The sequence below is a fragment of the Triticum dicoccoides genome, chromosome 6A (assembly GCF_002162155.2).
Source record: "Triticum dicoccoides isolate Atlit2015 ecotype Zavitan chromosome 6A, WEW_v2.0, whole genome shotgun sequence".
NCBI lineage: Eukaryota > Viridiplantae > Streptophyta > Magnoliopsida > Poales > Poaceae > Triticum > Triticum dicoccoides.
In genome coordinates this window covers 112,875,104-112,890,887 of record NC_041390.1, presented here as the reverse complement: position 1 = coordinate 112,890,887, position 15,784 = coordinate 112,875,104, and the positions used below count along the sequence as shown (strand labels likewise).

General features: G+C 45.3%; 1 protein-coding gene and 1 pseudogene across 1 annotated transcript; both read right to left on the bottom strand.

The window, feature by feature from the left end:
• Positions 1–982: 982 nt before the first annotated feature.
• On the bottom strand, positions 983–4,189 carry LOC119315396 (LRR receptor-like serine/threonine-protein kinase FLS2). Its single transcript, XM_037590024.1, has one exon. It carries the CDS (start codon positions 4,008–4,010, stop codon positions 1,206–1,208), a length of 2,805 nt encoding a protein of 934 aa, XP_037445921.1. The 5' UTR covers positions 4,011–4,189; the 3' UTR covers positions 983–1,205.
• Positions 4,190–9,783: 5,594 nt separating this feature from the next.
• LOC119315736 overlaps positions 9,784–15,784 on the bottom strand; it is a 27,876-nt pseudogene continuing 21,875 nt past the window's right edge.

Below are 15,784 nucleotides of genomic sequence, written 5' to 3'. Positions count from 1 at the left end.
CAACAGACGCATACAAAAACATGAGTGAAACATGCACCATTACCACTGACCAAAGTTGTACTATAAACTTATTTAGAGAAAAAAAAGGATAGGCATAACAGAAGTCCCGTGCCGATTGCATGGCATACTTGTCTAGAAACTTGGGGAAAAAAATCAACTGGGACATTGATAATACTTGAGCGTACAGGCAACAGAAACAGACAGCGCTTACCATCTTATTCAATATTCATTTGGTGTGGTTCAGTATCCAGATGTTCCCTTTTTCTGCTGTCAGGCACGATTCGTCTTCTGCATAACATTCCGTTGCATGTCATCGAAGCAAGTGAAGAATGTAAACCTCCATATGTTCCAGAAAAACAATGTCCCAAACCAATCCAGAAACCAAAGACAGTTCCAGCAACCACTGAGTAATACACCCACAGGGTTTCAAGTTGATGGTGGTTCAGAGACCTCATGTAATTTTTACTATGTTTGTGGTGTTTCATATTTCTATTTTCTATTTATAATAAATCTGGATCTTAAAAAAAAGTCCTTTCAATGTGATTTAAGTGCACCCATATTTTTTACGTGGTTTTTCTAAGCCCTGAATCTTTCAGTTTGAGGAAACCAATTTTCCACTAAAGCTTTGGATTTTATATGCACACCGTAGGAAAATGTAGCATTCAGATGGAAGAAGGTAGCATGTTAAGGTATGACAAACGGAAGACCGAAATAAAGTCGTCAGGTTTCGTGGACGACTGAGACATATGGAAGGTGGCATGTTGAGGTAGTAAGAAATAGATCTCGCTCGTGCCTCCCCTTGAAGATCATGGAGTGAAATTCCAGTGCCTGCTGAAGGTTCACTATCTGAAGGGACAGGCTCTAAGGCCGTTCCAGTATATACCGACTGAAACTGCTCTTCAAATCTGATCAACAGGGAAATTCTAGCACAAGAGGCTTTACAAATATTATTTGATTTACAACAGACACTTAAAAACATGAGTGAGACATGCATCATTACCACTGACCAAAGCTGTACTACAAACTTATTCAGGAAAAGAAAGATCGGCATAACAGAAATCCCATGCCGATTACAACACTTGTCTAGAACCTTCAAACAAAATATGTCCACTAAACACATTCATAGTTCTTGAGCGTACCAGCAATACAAACATAGAAAACTATCACGACGCTTACATCTTGTTTCATATTCATTCAGTTTGGTATCATTCAACACTCGGGCAGCTTTCTGTACTCCAGATATGCGTCATCTTCTTCATAACCTTCTGTTCCATGGCATCTATGCAACTCAAGAAAGCACATCTCCAGACCTTGCAGAAAAACAATGTAGCAAACCATAACCAGAAACCAAAAACTGTTCCAGCAATCACTGAGTAGTACATCCAAATGGCTTCAAGATCTTGACGTGAAGTGATTGTTAGACTTGAACTATTTATACACGAAATGTTCAACAGAGAGCCACAAAGTCCTAGGTTATTGCTATAAATTGATGGGTCGTCCAATGTTTGGAGTTGATTGCCTGTAGGTATCTCTCCTGATAAAAGGTTGTTCGAGAGATTAAGAGAGCAGAGGAATACCAGGTTTGATATGCTAGGAGGAATAGGACCGGATAGCTTGTTCCACGAGAGGTCAAGGGATTCTAACCACTTCAGATTGCCAATGTCTTTGGGGATACCACCAGAAAGATAGTTTCTTGACATATTTAGTAACTGTATGCCTCTAAGACTTGTCAACTCTGAAGGGATTTCACCAGAGAGAGAATTGCCAGAGAGATCAATACCAGTCACAAATGCATCTCTTCCCTGAAAGGTGTACTCACGTCCCTTCCAAGTTATGTCCATGCGACCATTTTCAAAATCTTCATGGTTGGTAGTAGTATATAATATGCTACTTATTATGACCGGCTGCCTTATGGATGTCTGTCTCATCAAGGAAAAGTTGACAAAGCTTTCTGGTATGGTACCTACGAAATTATTTCCAGCTAGATCAAGCAGTTGGAGATTAGACAGTTCTGATAGCTGCCGGGGAATACTTCCATAGAACATGTTTGATCGCAGTCCAAGGATCCTCAACAAAGGATTGCTTTCCCCTATCCATGGAGGAACTGCGCCAGACATCTTATTATTCCCGAGATCCAAAATGACAAGGTTTTTGAAGTTCTTCAACACTGCTGGAAAGCAACCCGTGAAGTTGTTGTTCGACAGGTGCAGCGACCTTAGCGAAGAACTACAGTGAGCCGAGGTTGGAACTTCCCCACCAAAAGCATTGCTCGACAAATCCAAGGATTCCAGTCCTACCAAGTTCCACAAGCAACCTGGGAGATCTCCAAATATTTGATTCTTTGATAGATCCAGGACTTGCAGCATTATTAGGTTACAATAGGCAGACAATGATTCTCCAAAGACGCTGTTGTTGTTGTCGGACACATTAATAATCGTCGACTGCCTGCTGTGGACATTAGGAGTGATACCAGTGAACTTGTTTCCAGACAAGGAGAGAACAAAAAGATTCACCAGATAGGAGATGGTCGCAGGAAGCTCACCCTCGAGACGGTTGTCACTGATGTCAAGTAAGCGCAACTTTGTTAAATTGCCGATGGTAGGTGGTATTGTTCCAGTAAGGTGATTCTTGGCCAAATCCAGCGATTCCAAGTTTACCATGTTTCCCATCTCCACCGGGATCGAGCCAGTAAAGTTGTTTCCAGAGAGGCTGAGAAGAAATAACGCCTCGGAGTTGCTGACCTGCGATGGGATGCTTCCAGCTAACAAGTTGTTTGTAACATTGAAGTACATAAGGTTTGTCAAGTTCGTAAACATCTCTGAGGGGATGGTACCGTTGATATTGTTGTCCCCTACACTGAAATAGACCATTCTTTGCACCCTGAGCTGCGATGGGATGCTTCCAACCAACAAGTTGTTTGCAACATTGAAGTACTTAAGGTTTGTCCAGTTCGTAAACATCTCTGAGGGGATGGTACCATTGATATTGTTGCCCCCTACACTGAAATACACCATTGTTTGCACCCTGGCAAATGATGGTGGCAAGCTTCCAAATAAATGATTCCCTTTCAGGAACATGTACTCGAGACTAGTAAGGTTCCCCAGCTCAGGTGGAAGAGTAGAAACCAAATCAGCATCATTTATGTAGAGATACTGGAGGGAATGGAGCTGCCCGAGTGAGGCAGGGATTGACCCGCCAAGTGGGTTGTTGTCAAGGATCAGCCATCGTAGTGCAGACATCATACCAAGCTCCTCTGGAATTCCTCCTGTGAGATTATTATTCTCGAGACGTAGTGTCTCGAGCTTTTGGAGCCTTGAGAACGAGTGAGATATCGAGCCAAAGAATCCATTAGCGGATAGATTCAGGCACCTCAACCTTGGGACCATCTCTGGCAGTGAATCTGGTAACGGCCCTGAGAAGGTGTTACCAGATAAATCGAGGGATCTCATCCCCACATTCGTGGAGTTGATAATGAATTGTGGGAAGGCACCACTGAGATTATTATTAGCTAGAGATAACAACTTCAAACTGGACATAGGTAAGAAGTTGGCATATTCTGGGTTGCTCAAGTGGTTATTGCCCAAATCTAACTTAACAATCTTTGGGAGGTGACTGAGTTGGTAGGGGATGGCACCAACAAGATTGTTACGGCTCAAGTCAAGAACGGTAAGTGTGAGAAATAGGGAGATGTTTGCTGGGACAGCGCCAACAAGGTTGTTGTTGTAAAGGTCGAGCACAGTGAGGTTTTGGAACGCTGCAGAGTAGAAGGCATGAAGCGTACCATGGAGCCCCGCGTCGGGAAGGTGGAGCTCGGTAACATGTCCGGCAGCATCACAGGTGACGCCGAACCAAGAGCAGGTAGAGGTTGCAATCGACCATGAGGATAGTGACTTGGTGCTGCCAATCAAAGTGGATTTCCATCGGAGAAGGGCTTCTGCTTCCGGGTTGATCGCCTTGGATGTGCATATCAGCAGGAAAACTGAGACGCATAAGAGTTTCTGCAGCACCATTTCGTGCAGTTGGAGTGTTGGTAAAAATGACAGGTTGCAGGTTGGTGTTGTTTGTTGCCTTCAGACCTTAGAGGTAGCAATACATTGTAGAGCTGTCGGTGGACGAACATATGCGTACAAAGACTTCAGACTCGGGGTCATCGTGTGAGAAAAATATCAAATCCACCAGTGCTTTGAGGCCACACCCTTGGTATCCCAATCCCCAGACTCACAGTGAAGTGATTACTATTCTCTGGTAAGGTCATGACCGGAGATATATGCGCTTGTGGTTGCCGTGAACACAGGGCCAAACCAACTGTCAAATCACCCAGTCATTCTCTAGGATTGAACCTCCAGAAACTGAATCCAAATCACACTTTTTTGAAGGTACCACGGTGCGATGAAAACAGAGGCAGAAATTCCGAATGATCAACTGCTGAATCAACAAATGTATGAAGCAATCTGAGGAGGTAACTAGGCACAAGTGCCCAGGAGTTCGCAAGGTGAGCAAAGATCGAAAAAATATATAAAAAGCGAGGACTCGTGATGATGTTGTGCTAAAACTTCAGAGAACAAGAACCAAACTCAGCTCTGTAGTAAATCGATCTCTCAGATCATAACAATAATAAGCCAGTTCTATAGAACCTAGACAGGACCGGATAACTAAATAATTCTAGCTTATTGGTGAAAGAAAACAAAGAGGAGGCTCAGGAACTACATATTTATATCCATTGCAGAACACTACCATGTGGGAAACAGAGTGCCACACTGCAAGGTACGCGCCATCTTCAGCATAAGATTCTGCTGCATGGCAACGATGCAACAAAGGAAAACAAGCGACCATGTGTTGCTGAAAAACAACGCTCCAAAGCACAACCACAAACCTGGTTAGGCTCCATAGCCGAACAGCATCAAACTCAGTGATCTAGCAGAGGCAGAGAAGGAACTCTGCATATGTCTATAACAAGAGCCTCTTTTTCAGATATCAGTCCATCTGAAAGAATATAAGACTGTAAATTGAGGCCTTCAGCTGATGAATAAAATTCAGAAGAACCTGACACTGAAAAAATCTTCAACCTGAAAATGTCAGCTTTCACCTTGACACTAAAATAGGGCAATACTGAACACCAAATGCAGAATTTTGAGCTCTGTTCATTAAAAAAAAAAGAGCTTTCAGCTCATAGGATTCGAATTCAAAGTCAGAATGTTTTGAACTTTGTAAATTGAGATTATAAACTTTCAACACAAATATACTGCGACAACCTGCACGGCTCAATACTTCAGATAGAAAAAAATACTCAACAGCATATGAAACCTTAATCCGGCGCAAGAGGTCAGTGGTGATTTTGGGCTTTTAGACTTAATCAGTAAAACACGACTTTGCGTGTCCATGTCCGATTCCGTACATGTGTATGTGTTCGTGTTGGTTTTAAAGAAATCACCAAGTAGTAGCAGTAGTAGTATATGTACCCTTGCACCCTTGTAAAGAGCCTTTGGCAATACGCCAGTTTGGAAGGGACCAAGACATCCAGCGTCGCTTCATCATCATCGGCTCATCGCCGTCTTGCGGGCTGGGCAATAGGGACAGGAGCAAGCTAAGCCAAGGGAGAGGGAGAAGCCACCGCCACATATGTCTCGATCCCACCCCTTCGTCCTATCAAATATCCAAATTTCTCAAGTAGATGCGGCTTCCTTCACACTTTTTTTATTCTATTGGCTCGATTCATTTGATGATACTAGCATGCGTTTTGTGTGACGGATTTAGGAGTCTGAGGTAAGAGAGGCCCTAATTGTATCCCCATTTCCCGTAAAAATAAATAAATAATTGTATCTCCATTAAGTTATGAAGAGGCCTCAAAGACATAGCGATAGTATGGCTACTAAACTTTTCAACCACATTTCTTTCTGGCTGAGTATATTAATACCAATCTTCAAGAACAAGGGGATGTTCAAAGTTATACTAATTACCATGGAATTAAGCTGATGAGCCATACAATGAAGTTATGAGAGAGAGTCATTGAGCACAGCTTAAGAAGAATGACAAGCATGACAAAAAATCAGTTTGATTTCATGACTGAGGGGTCGACCATGGAAGCCATTTCCTTGATACGACAACTTATGAAGAGATACAGCGAGTAAAAGAAGGTCCTTGATATGGTGTTCATTGACTTGAAGAAGACCTATGATAAGATACCGCAGAATGTCATGTGGTGAGCCTTGGAAAACCTCCAAAAGTCCGCAATGAGTGAATAAACAGTATAGCCCACAAGCATGGAACTGTGCGATGGTAGAAACATCTTACCTCGTTAGAGGCGACGGGTTCGTGTTAAATAAGCAGGGGCGCACCTCCCTGATATAGCGCATACATGAGTTGTTACAGAGATTTAGACTTGGAGAACAAGAGATCGTGAGAGTTGGAGATAAATGACTGGTGATGGCCAAATGGGGCCAAAGATATGGTGTCGCTAGCCAAGTTTTGACCGTTCAAATTGATCATACTATCTTTTTAACTAGTAGTAGTTCATTTAACTACTGATGACAAGTGCTATTTAGGGAAGGAAACATCAATATTAACCCTGAAGTTCAGAGCTGCTACAAGTTCAGGACTGTTTTGTGCCTACATCATCTTGATGTACCAAGCTATGCTAAGAGGAGGTCTAGCTCTTACAAATAAGCCCCTTTATTAGCACACAAGATACAAACAAACTACTGGCGTTCACAGAGGAAAAAGAATCTGTCACCCCAGGAGCTACAAAACTTGTACAGAGCAGAGCTAATCTTTCCATTTCCAAGCGTGTTAAAGTGCGCACTCGTGATTTCTCTTCAGGAAAAAAAGCCGAGAAGTTGCGGATGACGCTGAAGGTACAGAGGAGGAAGAACTGCAATACCGGTGGATGTTGCCGACGTTTCTCATTGTAGCTGAGTTGATTTCCAATGAAGCTGTGTAGTTTAAATGCAGTAAACACCATTGCCGTCAAGTACTATTGATTTTCTCTGCAGTGTGACATGAAACTAGTCTGGCATATATACCAATTGTATTGAATGAATTGCAGCAGTTGCAAAATTCAGACAGCATATATGTTCTTCTCCAGGAAATAGCAGTCATCTGGAATAGTAGTTAAGCACAGAAGTGATCTTCCTGATGTGCTTGCATCCATCAGATCCAATGCTTGCATACAACAGACTGAAAAATACAACAGACCGAAAACATAGAAAGAGATCTGGTGCTACTTGCATACATCAGAACAATCCAAGTCACAGACCGAAAACATAGAAAGAGATCTGGTTCTTTTTCACATTCTTGACTAGTTACTCTTTTCCGAACATGGTTATGTGCATCACCACTCAAACGAAGTATTGTGAAATCAGAGATGAATCCATTGGATCTGTGCCTCAGTACACACTTTTCCGACTAGAGCAGCAGAATGCTTTAAGAAGCCACAGAAGCATACAAGAATAAATAGATACGAAAAGATTACTCAAATGCTCTGCAAAATTCAGACCAACAATTTTCTCATTTATATCCAAAATTAATACAGTATGACTTGATAGTCGGTACATCAAGGACTTACTTAGCTCAAAGCTTCACTCACACATACACACAAGAGTTCACCAACCAATGCTACTCGTCAGAAACTGCAACTTTAACTCACCACGACGCCAATGCCTAAGAATCCAAGTCAGCCAAGATTAATTTTACAGGAGGGTCAGCATAGTCTCCAGACGCTAGGCAGCTCACATGATTACTGTGTGTATCGACAAGTTCAATTCTACTCCTTTTTTCCTGCTACAAGCCGGGTAGCAAACGGGCGTTTTGGATTTTGCGGCGAGTGCGTTTTACGCTCTGTCTCGTGCCGGAATTGCAGTACATGAGCTTCCTTTTTAGGCTCATCTGCTTTACTTTGATTTATTGAAAATGCCCTTTATTTACTTAAACCCTTACTTAGGACCAGGTGTGGATGTAGTGTAACTATGCCGTACACATCTTAACAAGGTTTTTGCTGCCTAGCTAGATTGAGACTCTGCTGACACTCTTGTAAAATTACTAATGGCTGAAAGGGATTGAAGGAACACTAGAAATCTTGGTGATTAAGTGCAGAACCTAGAGATGCAAAGATTAAATGAAACTCATGTGTGAATGCTTTAGGAAGGACTAGCTTAACTCGAAGGTTCACCCACACGGACTCAAGAAAGGAATTGGTTCCTCTGCTTCCTCTGCTTTGCTTCCTCTGATGCAAGACTACCACCAGCAAGCCTGCACTGCTGATGATTTCGTCCTCTGCTTCCATCACCCGAGCGCTCATCCGTGGATTTGCATCGCTTGAGCAAAGTCCTGTCGACGAGCCATCTCGAGGAGGTGAGCTTGGTAACGCCATGCGTGCTGTCTTGCTTTGAGCAGCTCCTCAGGGGACTTGGTCACGTCGGAGTGATGGATCCAGGGGTCGTTGAACTGCACCGTGTCCGCCATCTGCTCCATCTTTCGCCGGGCCTCTGCTCTGCTGCGCTCGATCTCCTGCCGACGGTTAGCCTCTTCTTTGGAGGCAGAGCGAGCCTTGTCGAGGCGAGCCATGGTGAGGCGAGCTTTCTCGATCAGTTCGCGCATGCTCATCTGCGGCTTCGATTGCGTCGCGCTCGCCGGAGATTCGGCGACCTGGTTCTTGATCCCGGAGGAGTGGAGGCAGGTCGGACTCTTCGGATCCTTGCCGCTGCTGGGACACGAAAGCTTGCTGCTACCCTTGATGTTGGCGGGGACCGCGGCATGGAGCTCGCCCCCGGAGCAGGCACCGCGCACGCGCTTCGCCGGCGGCGGTTGGACGTCGCGCACGGATCCGGGGCGCTTTGGCTTCTTGGCAGCCGCGGGGTTCGCCATCAGGGCGGGGTTTACGCGCACGTGGGAGGAGCAAGAGTGCAGGTCGTCGGCGGCGATCCGGCGCGGGAGCCGAGACGGCGGGAGCACCGTGGTGCCACCCATGGTCGCGGCCGTGGAATCGCGAGAGCAACGATCCGGCGCTGGGAGAGAGAGGAAGATGGATCGAGGGAGGCTGATCGGGGATTGGGGAAACGCGGCGAGCAAGAAAACAGGGACGCGGGAGACAGAGAAGTAGCGGCAAGCAATTTGAATCCGAGTCGGCCCAGGCATGGCTAAAACGCGCACTTTGGTTTTTGAATCCGAGTCGAAGTCGGCCCAGGCATGCATAGCTAAAACTGGCGGCAAGAGACTCGGATTCAAATTGCTTTCTATCTTTCCAACTAGCGCAGGCATGCATGTCTGAATCCGAGTCCAGGCATAACTAATTCCTCAGAAATCTAAAATCAGTTCTCCTGCCAGAAATCTAAAATGCAGAACTTCCCACTTCTCTCACCCTTGCGTCTGTTTCTAACTGAAACCCTGTCCACTGCAGAGTTAAACATCTTAACCAGCATGGTGCATCAAGGTCTTATTTCAATCCAGAGCAGCACTTAACCAGCATGTGTTTGTATGTGTGTCCAGCTGCAGGTCGTAACTCGGAGTTCTGTGATTGCCGCTTGTCAAATTGAACATGCCGGCTAAGTGTCAGTTTTGGTTTGCCATGTATGATCTCAGAAACCTGATGATCCAGGTTGCAAAGATTCCGAGATCCCTATCTCTGGATGCCGCAGAAAATAGGAACAACAAAACATGAAACATCCCCGCAAAAAAAAAAAACATGAAACATCGCACGTTGAATCACAATGTAGCTGATGGAAAATCAGTCCGGTAGCTGGTACCACACACACATGTTTATTTTCACTATACAAAACTGGTCTTGATATCTCGAATATGTACACTACCTGAGCCGTAAAAAGCCCATAATCCTAGCTCACATTTTTTATTATATATGCTACTGAATGTTCTCCATCATATCAAACCTCCGGGTCTAGAATGATTCGAACCGTGGTCGACACTGGAGCTGAACTCGTTATCGTTATGTCTATTGTCCTGCTTGATCGGCCCACGTATGTCGATGTCGTGTCTATGTCGGCACACCCATGGATTGGCGCGGCGGGCTGCTTAGGCTCCATCGGTGAGCTTATGTTTTCAGAGTTCAGCATTGCAGCAACATCTGTCATGGTGGGCCGATCTGCTGGATCTTCCTGAGAGCAAAGTAGTGCCACCTGAGCGCATCTCGTTATCTCAGCGGCTTCATATCTTTCCCCTAACAACGGATCCACAAGCTCATGCAACCTTTGGTCCTTCCACGTGCGCCAGGCCTGAAACAGTTTTTCAAAGGGATTGACATGAGAAAACTGCAGCGCAAAAGAAGGAAAATAATCTGGCAACAAAAGTAAACATTTCGTGAACGTGAACTATAAGAAATCTTGCTTGAAATAGATGTACATTTCACTCACATCTCGAACAAGATCACCAACAGTATCCCCTCGCTTGTCAAGTATGGTATTCTTTCGGCCACTAATAATCACCAGAACCAAAACGCCAAAGCTGAAAACATCTGTCTTCAGCGAGTAAACTCCTCGAGATGCATACTCTGGAGCCTTGTAACCACTGAAAAGCGAAACAAAAGATATGAAAACTGTAAGATTAGAACATCTGAAGGCAAAATGGTGGGAATCTATGATGATTGATATATTACGTAGCTGATACCTGGTTCCCACGACCCTACTCGTGCGCTCTTCTGCTACATCTGAACTCAGTGCTCTAGCTGATCCAAAATCAGCAATCTTTGGGATCATGTTACAATCCAAGAGGACATTATGTGGTTTCAAGTCTCTGTGGACAAGCCAGAACATGGAGTGCTTATGCAGGTAAACAATTCCCTCTGTTAACCCTGTAATTATCTTGAATCGCCTAGACCAGTGTAGCAACGGCCCTTTTCTTCTGTCTGCAAAATGTTCGAAGAATGGTGTGGAATTAGGGTTGTTATAGCCTTGATTTAATTGTAGACGGTTTGCATTCATGCACATACATACTTGGAATTAAATGAGGCGCGCTTGGAAATAACTTACAGTAGGGAAAACTTACCGCATAGGTAACGATCTAAGGAACCATTTTGCATGAACTCATATACTAGAATCCTTTCTTTCCCATGGATGCACCACCCCAATAACCGAATCACATTGGCATGCTGAAGCTTTGCAAGCTGCAACACTGTTGACTTCAACCATTGCTGCGTGCTCATCGGCTCTTTTGATGGCAACATTAAGTCCACCAGGCAACTGGCCCTGCAATTTTTACTAAGGGAGTTAAAATTAAGTTTCTTTAAGCGGACATCCACGCTTTATTAGGAAGACAAGGGGGATATGCATTCACTTTGTTAACTTGTTTCTATGTTGGCTTACCTTGTACACCCTCCAAATCCTCCCCATCCAATTATCATCTTCTCTGAGAAATTCTCTGTAGCATCCAAGATCTGACAGAAATCAAACCTTGTGAATCCCGCGCAAGCCTCTTCCATACGGGTACAAAGCTCCACAAGTTCTTCAATGTCAACGATATTCTGTTCTCGCAGGTCCACTTTTCCTGACTCACAGATAATCTATATTTGTCACCAATGGAGATTTAACAAACATGGACACTACTGAAAGATAAAAAATATTGAGAAAATGATCCAGTTTTTTTTGTGTTTCATGTGGTTACTAATGGGGTAAGTATGTGCTAAAGGAATTTCTCAAGTACAGAACTCTATGTTCGGTCTTATATTTGTTTACAGAGGTAGTTTCATACATGTATGATTGCTTCCAGTAGCTAGTGCTCTTTCATGACGTGCTAATTAACTTCTATTTTACTACAGCTAAATTCTATGTGGTGACACAATATTTATTCATGAAAAAGTATGCATGTGTAACAGAAGTAATGTCAAAACATATCAGGGAGGTGCGCCCCTGCTTATTTAAGCATCAGACCCGGGCCACGAGGGCCTCACGAACCTCCCCCGCGTCGTCCTCCCCCTAGGGCGACTCGGGCGGCCAGAAACCTAGCCGCCGCCGCCGCCGCCGCAAACTCCCTCCTCCTCTCCCTCTCCCTCCGCCGCCGCCGGAAGACGCCGCCGGGCTAAGCCCGGGGGCCGACGGCGGTGGCGGGGGATCTCCTCTCTCGCGCGTCTCTGGGATGGGGCGGACCCCAAGGCGTGTGGTGGCGCGACCGATCTGGGATCTGCGGCGCGGCAGATGGCTGTAGGCGGCGGGAGGTCGGCCCGTCCTCGGACGGCGACGGCTTGGCGCGGCGGAGGCCAGGGCTGCGGGCGCTGCGGATGGCCCTTCAGGCGGCGGCGGCGGCCGGTTTGGCTGGCGTGCATGCTGCCTTCAGATCGGCGACGGCGGCGTGGAGGGCCTGGTGATCTCATCGGCGGCACCTCCGATCAGATCTATTCTGACCGGTGCAGCCGGCGGTGGTGGTCATCTCTTCCGTCAGAGGTGGTCGGCCTAAGGCTGGGTGTTCGGATCTCGGGATCCGTCATTTGGCACCAGCGGCGAGTCGGGGAGACGTAGTTGCCGGTGAAAACCGAGCCAACGGCGGGCGATGGCGGCGTTCCACGCCGTTACCTTGATGAAGGCATCGTCATGTGACTACCGTCGACCCACTCGTATTGCTCCAGGGAAAACCCTAGGATCTGGTGTTCTAGACCGGACGATGGCGGCACTGCGGTGCCGTTTCTCTGTTGGGAGCATCGTTTTGTGGAGCAGCGCTGGAAGTCAGAGACAGGAGGTGGAGCAGCTTCGTCTTGTACGGAGCTTCGGTGGAGATGTCAAGTCATGCCTGACAGACAGGTGCTACACTTGGTCATGCCTGGTCGGTAGGTGCTACGCACGACAGATCCTCCAGGGCTTCAAGCTGTGTCGGCTGGTGGTACTTGGCAGCATGGCGCTGAGGTGTATCAGTGGCGACCACGATGTGTTCAGCTGTTTGCGTGCAGGGAGGAGGTGTCATTGGGCGTCGTGGTGGCGTCGGCGATAGCTAGACCGATCAAGGTTGATGCATCAATACAGTTCTGAAGATGGAGTGGTGGCAGTTGGCGGCGGTGGCCTCTGAGAGCACGCCGGACCAGTGTGTGCCCCAGACCCGGCAAGTGGCTAGGTTGGGGTCTCAGGTCTTAAATGTTAGGCTTGGCTGCGATGTCTGTTTGGTATTAGGCCCAGGCTATCTGCGCCCCTTCATCAACTGGATAGGTGTAGCGATATTTTGTTCCTTAGACGGCGGCTTTAGTCTTATTGTTGTATGACTTTGTAAGGTCTTGTGAGAATAATTAATAAAGTGGCCGTATGCATCGCCAGATGCAGAGGCCGGGGGTCATCCTCCTTTTCTAAAAAAAGAGAGATAGAGTTGGTTACAACAAGGTAGAGATAAGAGAGAATACTACTACCAACCTACCAATCTAATCTATATCAAAACAACTCCAACAGAAGATATGCGCTAGATGATATGGTGGTGCGGTGCATATTGGCACGGTGCACATGTACATGACATGTTTAACACCCTCCCTTAATCACAACTTCATCAAGTTGAGATTATACTCGAAAGCTTCAAAGCTCCTTGTTGGCAATGGCTTTGTGAATCCATCTGCAATCTGATATCTGGAGTGTACAAACCGAATGTCAAGCTGCTTTTGAGCAACCCTTTCTCGGACAAAATGAAAATCTATTTCAATATGTTTTGTTCTTGCATGAAACACAGGATTGGCAGATAGATAGGTAGCACCAAGATTGTCACACCATAGATAGGGAGCTTGCTTACTTTTCACACCAAGTTCCTTAAGCATGGACTGCACCCAAATAATTTCAGTTGTGGCATTTGCTAGCGCCTTGTACTCTGCCTCTGTACTTGACCTAGAAACTGTTGCTTATTTTCTAGCACACCATGAGATCAAGTTAGGCCCAAAAAATATTGCAAAGCCACCAGTTGAACGCCTGTCATCCAAGCATCCTGCCCAATCAGAGTCAGAGAAGGCACTGACAAGGGTAGAAGATGATCTGCTAAAACTGAGACCAACACTCAAAGTATTCTTGACATATCTTACTATACATTTTGCAGCAGTCAAATGAATAGTAATGGGTTCATGAAGGAACTGACAAACTTTATTGACAGCAAAAGAAATATCAGGTCTGGTGAGAGTGAGATATTGAAGTGCTCCTACCAAACTTCTGTATTTTGTGTTGTCTTCTTGATTCAGAGGTGTACCTTCTATAAGTGATAATTTTTCTGAGCTGGATAATGGAGTGGGTGTAGGTTTACAACCTTGCAGACCAGCCTTCTTTACTAGGTCAGTGGCATATTTTTCCTGAGAGAGATGAAGTCCATCCTTGTGTTTCTTCACCTCAATTCCAAGGAAATAATGCAAGTCTCCAAGATCCTTTAGAGCAAAGTTTGCCCCAAGTCTTTCAACAGTCATGTGATTGCTTCATCAGATGAATTTGTCACAATAATATCATCAACATATATGAGGACAAATATGCATGTGTTGGACTTGTTGTAAATAAACAATGAGGTGTCAGACTTTGAAGGAATAAAGCCAAGAGTTTGCATTTTGTGACAAAGGCGAGAATGCCAAGCCCATGGAGCTTGCTTTAGACCATATAGTGCCTTGTCAAGTTTGCACACATGAGAGGGGTTGCTTTTACTTTCAAACCCAGGAGGTTGCTGAAGGAAATATGCCCTAGAGGCAATAATAAAAGTTATTATTTATTTCCTTATATCATGATAAATGTTTATTATTCATGCTAGAATTGTATTAACCGGAAACATAATACATGTGTGAATACATAGACAAACAGAGTGTCATTAGTATGCCTCTACTTGACTAGCTCGTTGATCAAAGATGATTATGTTTCCTAACCATAGACATGAGTTGTCATTTGATTAACGGGATCACATCATTAGAAGAATGATGTGATTGACTTGACCCATTTCGTTAGCTTAGCACTTGATCGTTTAGTTTGTTGCTATTGCTTTCTTCATGACTTATACATGTTCCTTTGACTATGAGATTATGCAACTCCCGTTTACCGGAGGAACACTTTGTGTGCTACCAAACGTCACAACGTAACTGGGTGATTATAAAGGTGCTCTACAGGTGTCTTCAAAGGTACTTGTTGGGTTGGCGTATTTCGAGATTAGGATTTGTCACTCCGATTGTCGGAGAGGTATCTCTGGGCCCTCTCGGTAATGCACATCACTTAAGCCTTGCAAGAATTGCAACTAATGAGTTAGTTGCAGGATGATGTATTACGGAACGAGTAAAGAGACTTGCCGGTAACAAGATTGAACTAGGTATTGAGATACCGACGATCGAATCTTGGGCAAGTAACATACCGATGACAAAGGGAACAACGTATGTTGTTATGCGGTTTGACCGATAAAAATCTTTGTAGAATATGTGGGAGCCAATATGAGCATCCAGGTTCCGCTATTGTTTATTGACCGGAGACGTGTCTCGGTCATGTCTACATAGTTCTCGAACCCGTAGGGTCCGCACACTTAACGTTACGATGACAGTTATATTATGAGTTTATATGTTTTGATGTACCGAAGGTTATTCGGAGTCCCGGATGTGATCAAGGACATGACGAGGAGTCTCGAAATGGTCGAGACATAAAGATTGATATATTGGAAGCCTATGTTTGGATGTCGGAAGTGTTTCGGGTGAAATCGGGATTTTACCGGAGTACCGGGAGGTTACCGGAACCCCCCGGGGGCTTAATGGGCCTACATGGGCCTTAGTGGAAATAGAGGGCAGCAAGGGGAGTGTGGGGCGCCCCCCCCCCCCAAGGCCCAAACCGAATTGGTTTAGGGCAAAGGGGGCCGGCCCCCTCTTTCCTTCTCC

Excerpts from the sequence above, each read along its gene's own strand:
- LOC119315396 (XM_037590024.1), bottom strand. The coding sequence starts at position 4,010 with ATGGTGCTGCAGAAACTCTTATGCGTCTCAGTTTTCCTGCTGATATGC.